We start from the raw sequence: 14884 nt of genomic DNA, 5'->3' as shown, positions 1-14884 counted from the left end.
AGGACGACATGACTCCCACATTTAAATGAAAAGCATTCACAGGGCAGAAGCTACACTTTATTAATAAAGATAAAGAAAGACATTTGCAAGTGCCGACTTCAACAATTTTAGAAAATCAGCCTAAAACTGCAAAAATAAATCTATTTGTTGTCTGAATTACTGTCAATTATATTATATGTTGAAAATACCAGACTTTGCTTATGAAGAGATGTCCCAAATATATATATAAAAAACAAGTTTAAAGTGACCAAATACCTAAAAGAATGAAGAGGGGCAGAGAGCTAATTGACAGGGTGAGAGATTTGACACCTGATACCAACTTTTACAAAAAATGACCTGTCAATTGAGCGCTGACAGGAGTGTGAGCAGCAAGGCTGCATATGGTGTCTGCAGATGTATTAATGAGATATTTTATGGCCAATTTATTTATTTATTGCTGTTCTATGGATGGTTACTGATGCGGGTCTTTGCTGACAGAGCTTGGGTCCTGAGCGCCACATGGAAGTCTTCATACAGTGTGTAACACGTGACACCGGCTGATCTGCTGAGCCAATCATTTCTGTTGGTCAATAAAAGGATAAGCTGCTCCTCAGGACAACATGATGTCTGCCACATTAGTGCGTTAACAGCCTAAACTGATTCTTGGTTTATAAATTGTGACAAAGTGAGACTGTAACAAATGTGAAAAGCTAATTATCAACATATGCAATCTAACTTTTACCAACCTCTAAGGCATGGGTTCCCAAATCTTTCACCCTGAGATCCCCAAAACAACAGTGCCAGACACTGGTGGCCCCCTTTGGCAGGTGGGATTTTTTTTCATTTTGGGGGAAATTTTGAAAATAATGTCATAATATTAGGTGAATAAAGTAGTGTTTTTATGAGAACCCTTGCAAAAAAGTGCTGCCTTCCCCTTCCCCTGTTACAATGAGGAATGTTTAGCATCTCGTACAATTATACTTTGGTATCTGCTTTGCAAATGAGGAAATACTAAATCCTCTCAGCATATCAGCATCAAATCATCTTGTGACCCCTACTTTGGTAAGCCCTGCCCTAAGTGATGGAATATTCCTCGGACCCGTCAGTTCAACTTTCCATGTCTCTTACTGTGTTAGTATGGAAATAAGGTCTTTTTTAATGAGCTGCCAGAGAAAGTGTTGGAGTGAGCATCTTTTTCTGTAACAGGGCGGTTCCCCAACGACTGCACACTGCAGGTCAGCTGGCTGAACAAAGGCCTCAAAAATGTTCCCTATTTTACAAAAAGGACAAACTTGGCTGTTAGGAAACTTTTCTGATCAGCGTCATGTCGTGGAAACTAAAGGACAGACAGCAATCATCCTTTTTAAGATAAGGCTATTTTATAATTACAGTTAGCAAGCCATGAGTGGTATCTTAAACAGCCGACTTACAAAAAAAAATAAGTTGACTCAATACCGTACTTTAAATCATATCTAATCTACCACATTTAAGCAATGTAAGCATAACAAAAGAAATGGCTGTTTTTAAGCTCTGGCATGCGACCTGAGCCCAGTTCTTTACCCCTGGAGAACCCGACATCAGCGCCTTCTTTTAGAATACTGTAAAATCCGTCGGGTTTAAGCAAACTACTGCTTTCCAACCAGACTCATTACATATACACTTCCCCATGATGAAGGAGTAACGATGTGACAAGAGAACTCTGATTTTAATTGTCTACACGTACAAAAAGACAATCCCCAGAACAAAAACTGAGATGAAAAGCAGTGATATTCAAGAAGACATTCAAATATAACACACATTTAAATCTAATTTGAAAAGCAGTAGGGAAAGTACAGACTGAAATTGAGATAATTGAATGCAAGACATTTTGAACTCTGTTGAAATCCTGACATACAATTAAAATCTCATACCAGCCGATATCCAGATTGTCCATATTGACAAACTGATTACAGGTGACGCTGCAGTGAAGGTTTCAACATCAGCTCAGTTATGCTGAATTTATAGATTAGCAGTGACCTATAACATCAACGCGTTCTGAAATGAATGTGGTCAAAAGGAAGCTTGGTGAGAGGACAGAGGTGTGCAGCTGACAGCGAACAGAAAGATCACAACCATGTTTTTGTACGATTGTTAAAGTTGGGAGATTTGCGACAGGAAAGGACGGAAACAAGATCACATACTAGAAGCGCATGAAAGCGAGGTTTGTTTACTGCCTGCAGAGCTGAATGTGGACAGAAATGTCAGCTGTGGCATAAAGAGATGGAAGGATGAGAGGAGACAGAGAGGACCGGCGGTCCAGCTGTACCTCTGTCCTCCGGCCTGATGAGATGAGGCTTCCTCTCAGCGCTGGGCAGCTCTGGCTTGGGAGCTGAAAAACGAAACATGGTCCAGAGTCACCTGGGCGTCCCAACTGACTCATTCAACACTTGACAGACAATGAGAGGCAACACGCGCAGTCACGGGCACTTTCACCACATACACCACCCACTAAAAGGAGTAACAAGCAGAGACTTCCAGTTATAGCTGCGACAGCCATGCGCCACGGTTTGCTGTCAGACAGACTGAGCATTTAAAGAGGAAGTTTGCGCACGCACGTCGTTCTCCCTGGTGTCTTGAAAGCCCACAGTAAACTGGAACACGCTGCATGTGCAGCAGGGTGCGTATGGAAATACTGTGCTGCTTACCAGACAAACAGGAAAACCTCAACGCATGGCCGCATTTCGCTGACGGCAAGCGATGGCAGCGGCGTTTTATAACGATGGTAAACCACAGAAAAAAGAAAAGACACACTGCCACCTACAATTTGCGCATTAGCAGATATAACTATTACATGCTGCGTTTTTCATGGTAGTACTCGGCTCTGGACCGGAGGATCTCGTTCAGCGTCGACGAGAAAATGTAATCCTCAGGTTGCATTTGGAAGCTTGGGACAACAATCCAGCAGATAAATGTTTCTTCTCCTAGAGGTGGCTCTGCCTTCAGCCTCCTTCACCTCAGACTAAGACCAGGAGGTTAAAAACAAACACAGAGACCATGCACAATGGAGAGTGAGACTTCCCCAACAGTTCTGGACATGCAACAACACTTCTGAGGCAATGCTGTGATGGCTCTATTCTCATCTGGGTCAGGGTGCTGAGCGCAGCAGCCTGGTAGTAGCAGAAGTCACTAATTTATGACAACTGGCCTGTACCTACCTGTGTGGACTGGCTACCAGAGATTTAACTCACCATGCCAACAACAGGTTGACCACGGCCAAAAAAGCTGAATGGAAGACAGGTCCAAGGTGTAAAGAGGCGCACACATCTCCAAATTGCATAAATGCGGGCTTTACTAAAGGAAGGCAGCGAGGTCATTGGGGTTTTGTTAAATCTCAAATGTTACATGTCCCACTGTCAAAGAGAAGCTGTGGTTTTGTTGGGAGGGAGGAGGAAATGGTAAATGGACTGAACTTATAAAGCGCTTTTCCATCACGCTGACCACCCAAAGCGCTGTACACTATAGCCACATTCACCCAGTCGCTCTCACTAACACGCACACATTCATTCACCGAGACGCAGCTCGGTAAGAAAATGCGTCTGAGGAAGAGGAGCAGCAGCTAACACTGTCTAATTCAAGAGCTCAACTCAGGAAAAAAAAAACTTTAGGTTTCAGAGCATTCTAGGCTCACACTGATCGGTGAAACACCCAGATACTAGACCAGTGCTTGCATAGTATTACTTTTCACTGCACCAGGTTAACGTCCATCTGCTCAGTGGTGGAAGAGACCGCCCCTTGTCTCCTGACAAGATGGGAAAATACTCATGGTGCCTCCTTTAAACAGCAAGGCTGAAACTGTTGGGGGGGGGGGCAGAAACCCCCCTTAAAGGTAGGGAAATGATGTAGACTGTAAGGTAAGGTCACATCAAGATGTGATACCTGTGGCAGTAGTATTGTGGGAAAATAGCTGGAAGTGCAGCAGAGCAAAAACGTTTTTGGTTAGAACCCAGAGCAGCAAAATGTCCAGATTGTCTTCATGCTGGAACGCAGGTTTTCTATTTATGACACAATCCAACCGCAGCTGAATGTCAGTGGAGATCCTGAAGGACTGTCTTAATTCAGTGTGACGGGGCCTTTCAGACCTGGTTAGGAGCTCAGGCCCTGGAGGAGAAGCTTGGAGTAGGACATCTGCTCATTCAAGTTAAAATAAGCCAGTTCAAGCTCTTTGACAAACTGTTTTTTGATTCTCTCCCCCCCCCCAGCTGACTGTTTTTGGAAGCAGCCTGAATGGCGCTGACTCAAAGTAGACCCAAAGCATGCCGTTGGAATAACATGTCAAAAGTGGGGACATCTGAAGAAACCCCAGGAGGGTAGAGACATGCCTGGGACACCCTGTGTACATTTCACCCTCATTTCACCAACATGACAGGCAGTCAGATCTTCAAACCAGGCACCCAAATACCCCTTAGCCCACAATTACTGACTTAGACAACAATAGTAAAAAGAGAGTATGTTAAATGTTTTTACCTGGTGTCTTTAATGGTGGAGGTCGTTTCCCTCTCTGAAGAAAAAAGGAGCAGAAAATGTGTCAGCATAACAAACCGGACAGTGACTTTTCTGGCGTTCTCACACTGTGCAATTATAGCAATCTAACAAGACTACTCCACAACACGCTGCGCAACGTGGCTTTAATAATCTTTGTGCAACATCAGATTTGATGTGTGCACATCATACGATTCCCGTTTACTACCTAATTGCTTACAATGCACGACAATAAGCACCTATATCAGCGTCTGCCATCTATCTACATCGCCGGCTGGATTCAATAGAAACGATCAAAATCAGCTGTTCAGTCACATGCTTTACTCTTCAATCCCAAATCCATCCAAAACAAATCACAATTACATTTAATACAATATAGTCAACTAATAAATTAAATAGCAAACAGATTCATCCAAAGAGGAATCTGTTTAATCAATCATCAATCTCCTTTCACAAATCCTAAAAAATGCGTTCAACATAATGTCCCAGTTTAGCACCTGCTGTAGGCGCAAAAAAAAAAAAAAAAGTAAAAATGTGTTGGGGCTCAAATCATTTATCAGTCGGCTGCCATAATTTCAGAGAACATTAATAAAAGCTGCCTCCCGGCTTGAGACTGCCATGCCATCTCACATGCACACAGCTGGTGAAGATCCACCTGTTCAGAGCCTTGGTCCATGCTCCGTGTGGCGATTTCATCAGAACATACAGGGACCCCTGATAGGAACTGATTCACAAATCCAAATATTAGCCTCTTTCTTTGTTTCTTTCTATGCAGGGCAGCACCGTTCAGAGCCTGTGGATCCTCTCGTATGGTAATACCTCTGAATAGACGCCAGTCATAGCAGCTGTCACACTGTGAGAAACCAGTGATGAATATCTGCCGCGGTCATATATTCATCACAGGTTTTCTTTGGCCGCGCTCACGCCAGCCACAGTCTGAGGATGCTTTGGTGCAGCAGGACCCGACCGGCCCACCGCCACCATGGATTCTACCAAGTGTCAGAAAATATGAGACCCTCTGATGAGGAGTTTAGAATAATACATTTCATGTTGAGGATATAAAAAAAAAAAAAACTTTGTCACTCTTTACAGTCGATGCATTGTTGTCAGAGCGATGCTGAACACTTCTGAATACAGAATTAAATGACAGAAACCCTGCTCTGTAAAAGGCTGAAGCATTTCCCCTTGCTTTCCTGACATAGTTGCATGGTTTAGTATGAATATAAAGTATAAAGCTCCGGGTTAGGTCAGATATTTTGACATTTTAAATGTAGCCGCATCTATTTCTGTATAGTTGGATGAACCGCTGCGTGAAAGTAAAGCTTCAACATTCTAGCTGCCCTTAAGCAACAAACAACCTGATTTTCATCCCAATGCAAATTGCACACGCCTATTTACCGCTACAGCCGCTAACACATTTACTGTAATTGAAAACATTTTCTTATTGTGCACAAATAACGCTATTTGATAAAAAATGCCATTAATTGCGATTCATAATTACAAAGCCACCAATTAATTATTTTGTTGAACTGCCTGCCAACGCTAATATAAACTCAACAGAGAGATATAAATGCTCCTCCAGCACGTCCGCTGCCCATGTCAGGATCAGAGGGATCTCTTTGCTCAGGGCTCTTTGGAACCAAACCACATTGTGTGAGCCAGCAGGTATGGCTTCATCTTCACACAGATACGCTTTGGGACAGATGAAAAGGAGCGCCGCAGCTGCCTGACTGTTTTTATACTTTCACACACACGCAGCTCTGGCATCTCTTAGTTAAAATGACTCCCCATCAGAGTGCTACCTCCGCATGGTGAGGTCTGACAGAAGTGAACAGCAGAATGCATTGCTCTGTGTGAACAGTTTAGATAAAAAACGTCTTCATCTCGGTGGGATGACGTCTGTTGGATGGGAGAGAAGATTAGGGACAGAGGAATCTGTCAGCGGATCGGTGTTCAGCAAACTGTCACGCGGGTCTGGCTTGTTAACTTCTCGCCGAGGGAAAACACGGCAACGCCAACACAGAGATGTCACACAAGGTGCATGTAGAGCCCATGCTTTCCAAGTCATCTTTATTCATTTTTTTAAAGTATTGTCATTTTGAGTTAAACTGAAGGCTAAAGGAACGTGCCAAAATATTTAGTCAAACATTCCTAAAAGCAAGAGGATGTGATGACGTCTTGATTTTCTGTCTACTGACTGAAATGTTTCTTGGTTACCCGGACGACTGGCTGTTTTGGACCCAAATTTAAAATCTGCTTCACAACTGTACATCTTTGCAATATGAAAATTACTGTTAGCTACAAGCTTCCAAAAATGTAAGTAACTAATAAGGTACGGTCACATCATAAGTGAATGGCGGCACAATGTCGCCAATTTTGCCGAATTATTGACAGTTTATCACCGGCCGTTCGCACAGTGGGCGATAAGCCAAAAATACAGCAGTACAATGGTGTTAGCTAGTGACGCTTTTCTCTTTCAAGTTTTACATGCCACTCCAGCCTCCTCACTCACTCTTCTCCAGGCTTGCTCCTTTCTGAACTCGTCTCGGTACGAATAATTGATTGAGTCATACAATTCAGGTTGACCGCAGACAACCTGCTATTATCAGCGTGTCTTCCATGTTGAATGAACACTGCTTCGCCTTCGCCGCAGACCTTCACCCCACGTCACAACCACATCCACTTCTTGATTGGTTATCGCGGAGCATTAAGACACAAAAGTTCAGCTTTTTCAATTCCAACAACTGTCGCTTCGCATCCCTCACAGGTGTTGTGTTTCTCTGCCTTCGCTTTAAAATCGGCAAAATCGCGTGTTTTGCATCGCTAGCATTGCCTCTGTGGCCTTGTTTAGCATCACATCGCTCCTGTGCACAGGGATATCATGTAAATCTGTCACTCGCCCTGACACATTCGCGTTCAATGTGAACGCACCTTTAAATGTGAAGATACCCCAATCCGATTTCAAGTATCCAAAGCCAGGCTTGTTGAAATGATCGGTATGGGGAGTCCCTGATAGAACAGAACCCCCAGTAAAGGTTGGTCTACGGTCTGCAGTGATATGACAAGTGGCTGTGACACGGGTGACTGTTTTAGAAGATGGAACCCAAAAGACCAGCCACAAGCGCATCTCAGACTTAGAGCAACATAAAAAACAACAAAAAAAAAATTGTCTAGTACAACACAAAGGGGAAAATTGGAGATTGCTGTGTATGTCTTTGCACTGCATCTGATACATTTTTATAAAGTGTTGTTTTGGTTCGACTGCAGGCGGGTATGAAGCTTCATATTTTTGTGACGTGTAAAATCCAGCATTAAGTTTCAGTAGCCCATGAACACATTTTCTCCACGTATTGTCGGCAAGCGATTGACTGGAATCTCCCTGAAATACATTACGAGCCGAAATTTTAACGAGTCAGATCACAAATGGACGTAAACGTACTCAGCCTAGAGCTCGGCATCAAAATCTTGTGAGCAGATTCAGGTTTAGTGAAGGTTCCAGTAATCAGAACCTTTGCCGTAATGCTTTTAGAACATCATAGCAGCTTTTTTTTACCCTCATAAAGCCATTTGGAATCGGCATGTTGAGGCTGTCCAGCAGAAACTCTAGCTGGGACCAAACATCTGTCGCTTTCGTGAGAAACAGACAGGACATCCTACAGTGTCAATGGTGAGAGTGTAAAATAGTTAAAAGGTTAAGTGTTATTTTACCACATCATAAAGCTCCTGCATTAGCAAACATTTACAGGGCCTTGATTTTAATAACTATTTATCAGCAAATGTCTTGATAAATGACAAATAAATGATAAAATCCTGATAGAGACATCCTTGTTTAAATGTCAATGTTTGTTCTCTGCTTTGATATCAAAGACGCTGCCTTGTCCGGATCAAAGTCCAATTTAGAAAAGTCCACTTTAACAAGAGAGCTAACGGTAGATGCTTTCCCAGCTAAAACTGTCACAAATTGATAAAAACCAGCATCAAGGGCTGATCATGACACCAGTTTTTACAACTGAGGCCTATTGTTTAAAATCAATATTTTGCCCGTCTGGACAATGGAAACTAAATTAGGAGTTTGTGTTTGCCTAGGGGTGAGCCAGAGCTTAACAAAAGGAAGTATGCGATCAGCATCTTTCTCTTACCTCCTCCGCCCCTGGCTTTGGGGGCAATTTCACAGGTCCTCTTGATGGCGCTGCCTGGAAAGGGATTACCAGAACATAGAATAAAGTTCTTGTGATAGAAAAAGCAGCAGGGGGTCAGACATCGCTCGGTTGATTCAAGGGACACAAGGGACACTGTGAAGAGTACTTCCTCTGTGTGCAGAGGCGTCGTTATCTCGCTCTGAGGGCTCTAATATTAGATTCTCCATTGATCTGCGCCATCCAATCACCACTTCATTTCAAACTACATCCTATTCTCCTTCCTGAACATCAGGGGGGGGCCCTTCTCTATCACATGGAAATGCTTTTAGGGAAATCAAACAGGATTGTCCATATTTGGGAATCTCTGTCTAATACTAATCAGATGATGAAAGGTACCAGCGATCATGGGCCAGTTGGCTGAAAGTAAAAAGTGATGCATGTGAAGAGCAGCAGATTCTAAAGCCGGCCTTGCTCATTACGCAGACCATTAACCCCCCCCTGGGGAGTTGTGGCCGGGCCCGGGCAGGCTGCAGCATCCCCCCTCCCTCTGGACACTCTACCTGGCTGCTGGCTGATTAAGCTCCCCTGTGGAGGGCTCAGGTGACTGATGATAGATTTACCTACATATATCTGTGGCTGCTGCAGCCATCCAGATGTCACGGAGCTCAGCTAGAAATCAGCCCCCGGCCAAAGTGTTTAACTGACTGCCTCGCACACACGCAGCTCGCTTTTTGCTGCTCCTTTCCCTGGTTACGTTGAACCCGACCCGACCCGAGCGGGACGTCTAGCCAATGATGGAATCAGGAGAAAGAAGAGCTCTCACCTCCTTCTCTGCCTCAGCAACAACTACAACAAAGTTGTTGGGGAAGACCCCCTCTCTGCCGCCAACCTCCCCTCGCCACCACCCAGGCTCACCGGTATCCTGTTAGAGAAGGAAAGTGTTGGCGCTTGAGTCGACTAAATAGTTGTCTTTCATTTCCTACAAAAGAATGAAAAATAAAATGTATCTCCTTTTTCTCATGGAATCCACTAGATGGCAGCAGCTTGCAGACAACAAACCTGCCCCCCCTCAGCCTGTGTCTCTACAGCACAAACTGGGTGAAATCAGCAACACGTGACCTCGCCGTATTATCACTGAATATCATGAAGACAGTATTGATCACATGGAGCCACAGTGACTCTCAGTTCCACGCCGTCTATGGAGAGTCTCTCTTCTTATTTCAACAGGGTAAATAAGGTCTGAAAGCAGATTCATGCAACAAAAATAATCCCAAGTCATAAATAAGGCAGTGGAATGACATCACGTGTTTCAGATACAGCTCAGAAAACCAATGGGCCAGAAAAACAAGCTTTTTGTCAGTAAAACGAGCTATTTAACAGAACACTGTGCTGATTTATGCTGATGCAGTCCCCACGGCAGCCATAACTGAAACAATCCAACGTGGCTTTCTCACTCAGCAGGCAGTGAACTCGACATATCATTGATCTTCTGCTTCGCGTTGTGACTGGTGCGTATCATTTAACGTGAGCGGTCAGATCTTCCAGGTTCTCCAAACTAAATCCTCACAGCAGAAACAGCCGCCCGGGGTTTAGCATTAAGCCAGGCTTTCCAGCTCAGAGGACTCTGGGAAATGTGGGCTTTGAACTCGGATCTCCGGCACATCCCACGACGGTTATGCTCACTGTTCTCTCGTTTTTTTGCTTTGTGGCGGGGCACATGCTCCTCGTGAATATGGTTGGGAATTGATAAGATTTTCACGATTCCGATTCCCTTATCAATTCTGTGAAACGATTTGATTCCCTATCAATTCTCTTATCAATTCCAATGTGGGGAATTTTTTTTAACCTTTTAAACAAAAATAGTCTCATTCATTCACCTGGTTGTAATGTTATGCCTGATTGTTGCCTCTGTCCTCCACAAGTCAGCCATTCTCACCTCATAACATGGTGTGTTTAGACGAAAAGGGGGTGTGCTGGCTGAGTGGTTAGAGCAGTGCGCTTGCGCTCTGAGAAGGATGCAAGTACCCGGTTCAATCCCAACTGCCTGCCCTCTGGGTCCCTGAGCAAGACCCTAAACCCCCGACTGCTCCCCGGGCGCCCTACAGTGGCAGCCCACTGCTCCCCAACGGGGATGGGTTAAGATGCAGAAGTGAATTTCTCCATTGTGAGATCAATAAAGTTTAATTATTATTATTAAAACACCAGTGAACAAAGGCATCAGCTGTTTTTAAAACATCTCATTACTCTCAACATGACCTGGCTACTAGGGACGAAACAATTAATCAGATTGTTATTAATCGATTGACATAATGGTCAACTACTTTAGTGATCGAGTTGTTGACCGGAGCATACCGACCGTAAAACATGCCATTAGCTGAAAGAACAACCCAGTCAGGGCAGGAATTGATCACTCGGGATCACCCCTTAAGACTCTGATCTTTTATTGATGTGTTGCCGGGCTACATTAATGTTTGGGACCACGGGGGTGTTTCAGTTGTTATTACCATGAAAATAGATCAAACTGAAAGCTAAGTGAAACATGACTAAAATAAGAGGCTGTGATGTTGAACTGAAGGCTTACCTTGTTCAATATGTGCACCATCTCCCCCTCCTTGAGGGTCAGCTCGTCCTCATTCTTGCCCTCGTAAGCAAACTTGACCTTGCAGCTCTCCTTCGCCGTGGAACCTGCACACAATCACACAATGTAAGACAACGAACACAAACGACAACCAGGCACAACAGGAAATTACGTACACATACTCAGATTGTTCACGTTTCTTCAGTTCTAATATTCTAATGTCCTGTAAAGCTCATCTGTTGTAGTCTGAATTTGCTACCTCAGACTTCTCCATATAGCAGCGCTGTATTCACGCTGCAGTCTGCTTTAATGTGGTCTTGATTTAACAGCACCAACAAGCTTTAGTATACATCTCTGCATAACAGTTCAGAGAGGATGACTACATGCACATGTTTGAACATCAGATTCTCAAAACGACAGTTCAAGTCTGGTCTCTGACTGGGCCACAGATGGATGCTTTGTTTCCCAAACATAGACTCTACATGAGCTTCCCTGGTCCTGCAGAAGAAAGGCAGCCCCATAGCATGATGACACCACCACCATGTTTCAGTATGGTTGGAGGTCCTCTTCAGGGTTATGTGTAGTACTGTAGATCTCTGCATGTAGGCCTACGTTTGGTTGCTGTCTCATTTGAACAGAACACCGACTTCGATGTGATGCATGTGTTTGCAGAGGAAAAAGGGAACTAAAAGTTAAATGTTCTTGACATGAGTGTACTTGTCTTTGATTTGAGCAGGCAAGTTCAAATGATCCACCAATAGAATAAGAGTTATTCACTTAAAATAGGAACGACTCATCTCCATCATCTTATTTCAAGTACGGTATATCTAATTATCTTATGTTTAAGGGTTAAAATACTTACTCCATTGGCAGATAATCTTATTACCTGCTCAAATCAAGGACAAATACACCCATTTTAAGAACATTATCTACTTTTAGTTCCCTTTTTGCAGTGTGTGTGTTAATTCCTTAGAAAAGGAACAGTGCGATTACCGACTTACACCACTAGGCCACACAGTTGCACCATTTAACCTGAGACTGAAGCCCCTTGGTGATCAACAACTAAACTGAAACTAAACTGCACCCTCTCATGCTACAAGGTCCCACAGAGCAGCTTCACACACAAAACTCTTTATTTCCTTCAATATAGTGTGACCGATTCGCTTAGTATTGATGGCATTTACAAGACGTTTTAACAACACGATGGTTTGAATGTATTAAAAGGTTGTGTTATGGATCAACGTCAGGCTGTGAAGATGTTTTTACCTTTGGGTTTGCCGTCCACGTCCGCCCTCTGGTAGTCAGTCATGTTGGGATGAGCAGGCTTTGCAGCTGATGGTAATGATGAGACTGGCTAAAATGAAGCAAACCATACAGATGGGAGTGACTCATTGGACATGAGTGGAAATGTGGCTTTGAGCGGAGGGATCTGGTCTGGAAGACGGTCTACATATGAGAAAGGATACATGGGAGAAGGATGTGTTCCTGTCATAGAGGCTGAATGCGTGACGACTTAAGGTTAGAGCTAATGGAAGTGGAGGCGAGGAACTGAGCCAGAGTGACTCTAAGAGCGTTGGCTGGAGCACGCAGGTGAGAAAGGGCGTTTCCTAAAGGTGGATCGATGTGGGCGTGAGAAGGTCTGATGCTAGGAGGAGGAGGAGGAGAGGGCATGCCATATGAGGTGAGGAGCAGAGCTAGAGTGAGACGGTGTGACGTGAAGAGGAGAGAGGGAGAGGAGGGGAGAGTTTCAACACAAAGTTAAACTCTACACTGTCTAAGGAGGTGTGTTAACACTCAGTTACATCCGTTTCTCTTTGGTTCATCCATTTCACAAGTAGAAAAAGGGGAAGATAGAATAAACCAGGGTTTCTCTCTTAAATCACACAAGAACTTGTAATAAAATGATCATCTGGTCAGATAAATTTACATTAACCTGACCTCCGTCAGGAATAACAGGAGAATATAAAGAAGCTGACAATTAGAACCGATTTGGTACAAACGTGGCTGTGAAGTTGGAAACCATTTCCAGCACAAATTTGGCAAAGCAGCAGAAAGACTGAACAATGTCGTTGGAGCGTTTCGTTCTTCATTACTCTGAATTCTGTTCAATTTGTTCATGACCTAGCTCTACAGTTCAGGGTTAAATTTGTAGGCCAATATTTTTTTGTCTAGTTTCTGTTTGTCAGCCAGAAAGAACCATGAGACCGTTTCTAAAAGTAAAGGGACTGGCTTAGGACCAGCATGCACTGGGGTGGGCCGATGTTGCTGGCTTTGTTACCAGAGCAGGAGAAGCAGCAGGAGGCAACAGAAGCTGGATCAGTGTTCATCACTCGCCAAACTAGACAAATAAACCATAGAATTAAAGTTGGGGACACTGGACTTGATTTGCCTGCGTATGAAACACAGCCACAGGCAGGAAGTGGCTCCTTGAGCTTTGGATGTTTGGTTTGACAAACAATGGGATGGCCACTACGATGCTATTAATGTAACTGTGGCAATAACTGGGAAAGCATGCGGTGCAGCTAATGCACCAAATGCAGAGGTTGTTTGTCCTCATCGCAGCTCATCCCAACCAGGGACCTTTCTACATCTTCCCCCCTTTTCTTCTGCCCGTTTCCAGTTAGTGGCATGAAAGATCTCTAGCCCCACATAATCTTAAAATAATCTGCAGCATCAATCAGAAATCTAACAGCTCTCACCGTTAGCCGTTTAACTATTAGCACTTAACTGAAACCCAGTGTGGCGGTCCAGTCATTGTTTAGCCAGTAGCTGTGGCTAGCAGCCCAAAGAGACTCTAGGAAGCAAAGACAATCCACCCTGCTCCTCTGTAATATTCTGTTTACCCCTCTCCTCCTTTCTTTTTGTTTCCACTCAAGTTCAGAATGTAGGCTGGTGCCAGTTTGGGACCTCTGATTAGTAGTAGAACCAACGAAGGAGCCAACCAGGACTCAGGACTGCCCTATAAAGGCAGCTGATTTGTGAGGCTGGAAAGATTCTCTCTCTCTTCCTGGCTGATGGCTCTTTGGCACATGTGTGTTGCTGCTGTGGAACGTTTATGTTTGTTCAAAAGGTTTGTGGTGGGAGGTAGAGGGCTAGGTAAGTTTGCCGTACCCTGTACATTTTCCACGTGTAGGTTGATTTCTGTTAAAAACACCTGGTAAGTAGGTTGGAGCCTTTTTGTTAGATAAGGATGTGAGGTTTTTAGGGATTGACTGCTTCCTGTGATTTAGCTCTACAGCAGGACAAGAAGGATATGTGGTTCCAAAACCCAAAGTTGTTGCTTTATGCTCTCCCCGCAATTTCATTTCCTTTCCTTGAGATGTGAGAGAGAGCGCCAAAGAGCCCGGAGTAACCCTCGACGGTGGGTAGTTCTAAGGAGCCCTGCCCCTCCCCCACTTGATGCTGTGTGCCGTCAGCCGGCTGAAGGAAGGGAACTTGCGAGGTTCCCTTGTTAGAACGGACAGAATGTTGGCCGTTTGTAAATTATTCAGGTGGCTTCCTGAGGTATTTTAAGACACTGGTAACGAGCTAGCGTTAGCGTGTCTGCTGGTAAAATAAACAGCTCAACGCAGCCTTAGCTACTGGGGCCAGACAGATAAACGGGAAAATTATTTATGACAGCAAACGTCTGCTTGTTAGACTCCCAATGTGGAGTAGAGCAGAAAGAACC

General features: G+C 44.1%; 1 protein-coding gene across 8 annotated transcripts in view; it reads right to left on the bottom strand.

Moving 5' to 3' along the window:
• LOC105919022 (CD2-associated protein) overlaps positions 1-14884 on the bottom strand; it is a 75803-nt gene that overhangs the window by 22063 nt on the left and 38856 nt on the right. For 3 of the 8 annotated variants that reach the window (XM_021311543.2, XM_021311544.2, XM_036147089.1), the window contains 6 exons: positions 12481-12568; positions 11218-11321; positions 9460-9558; positions 8637-8690; positions 4483-4516; positions 2285-2347 (listed from right to left, as the gene is read on the bottom strand). In XM_021311543.2, the coding sequence (XP_021167218.2) occupies positions 2285-2347; positions 4483-4516; positions 8637-8690; positions 9460-9558; positions 11218-11321; positions 12481-12568 (442 nt within the window). The remainder of the gene's footprint in view (positions 1-2284; positions 2348-4482; positions 4517-8636; positions 8691-9459; positions 9559-11217; positions 11322-12480; positions 12569-14884) is intronic. The other 5 variants (XM_021311546.2, XM_021311547.2, XM_036147088.1 and 2 more) reach the window with 4 other exon arrangements.

This window comes from Fundulus heteroclitus, chromosome 15 (assembly GCF_011125445.2).
Source record: "Fundulus heteroclitus isolate FHET01 chromosome 15, MU-UCD_Fhet_4.1, whole genome shotgun sequence".
NCBI lineage: Eukaryota > Metazoa > Chordata > Actinopteri > Cyprinodontiformes > Fundulidae > Fundulus > Fundulus heteroclitus.
This window is presented reverse-complemented; position numbering and strand designations above follow the sequence as displayed.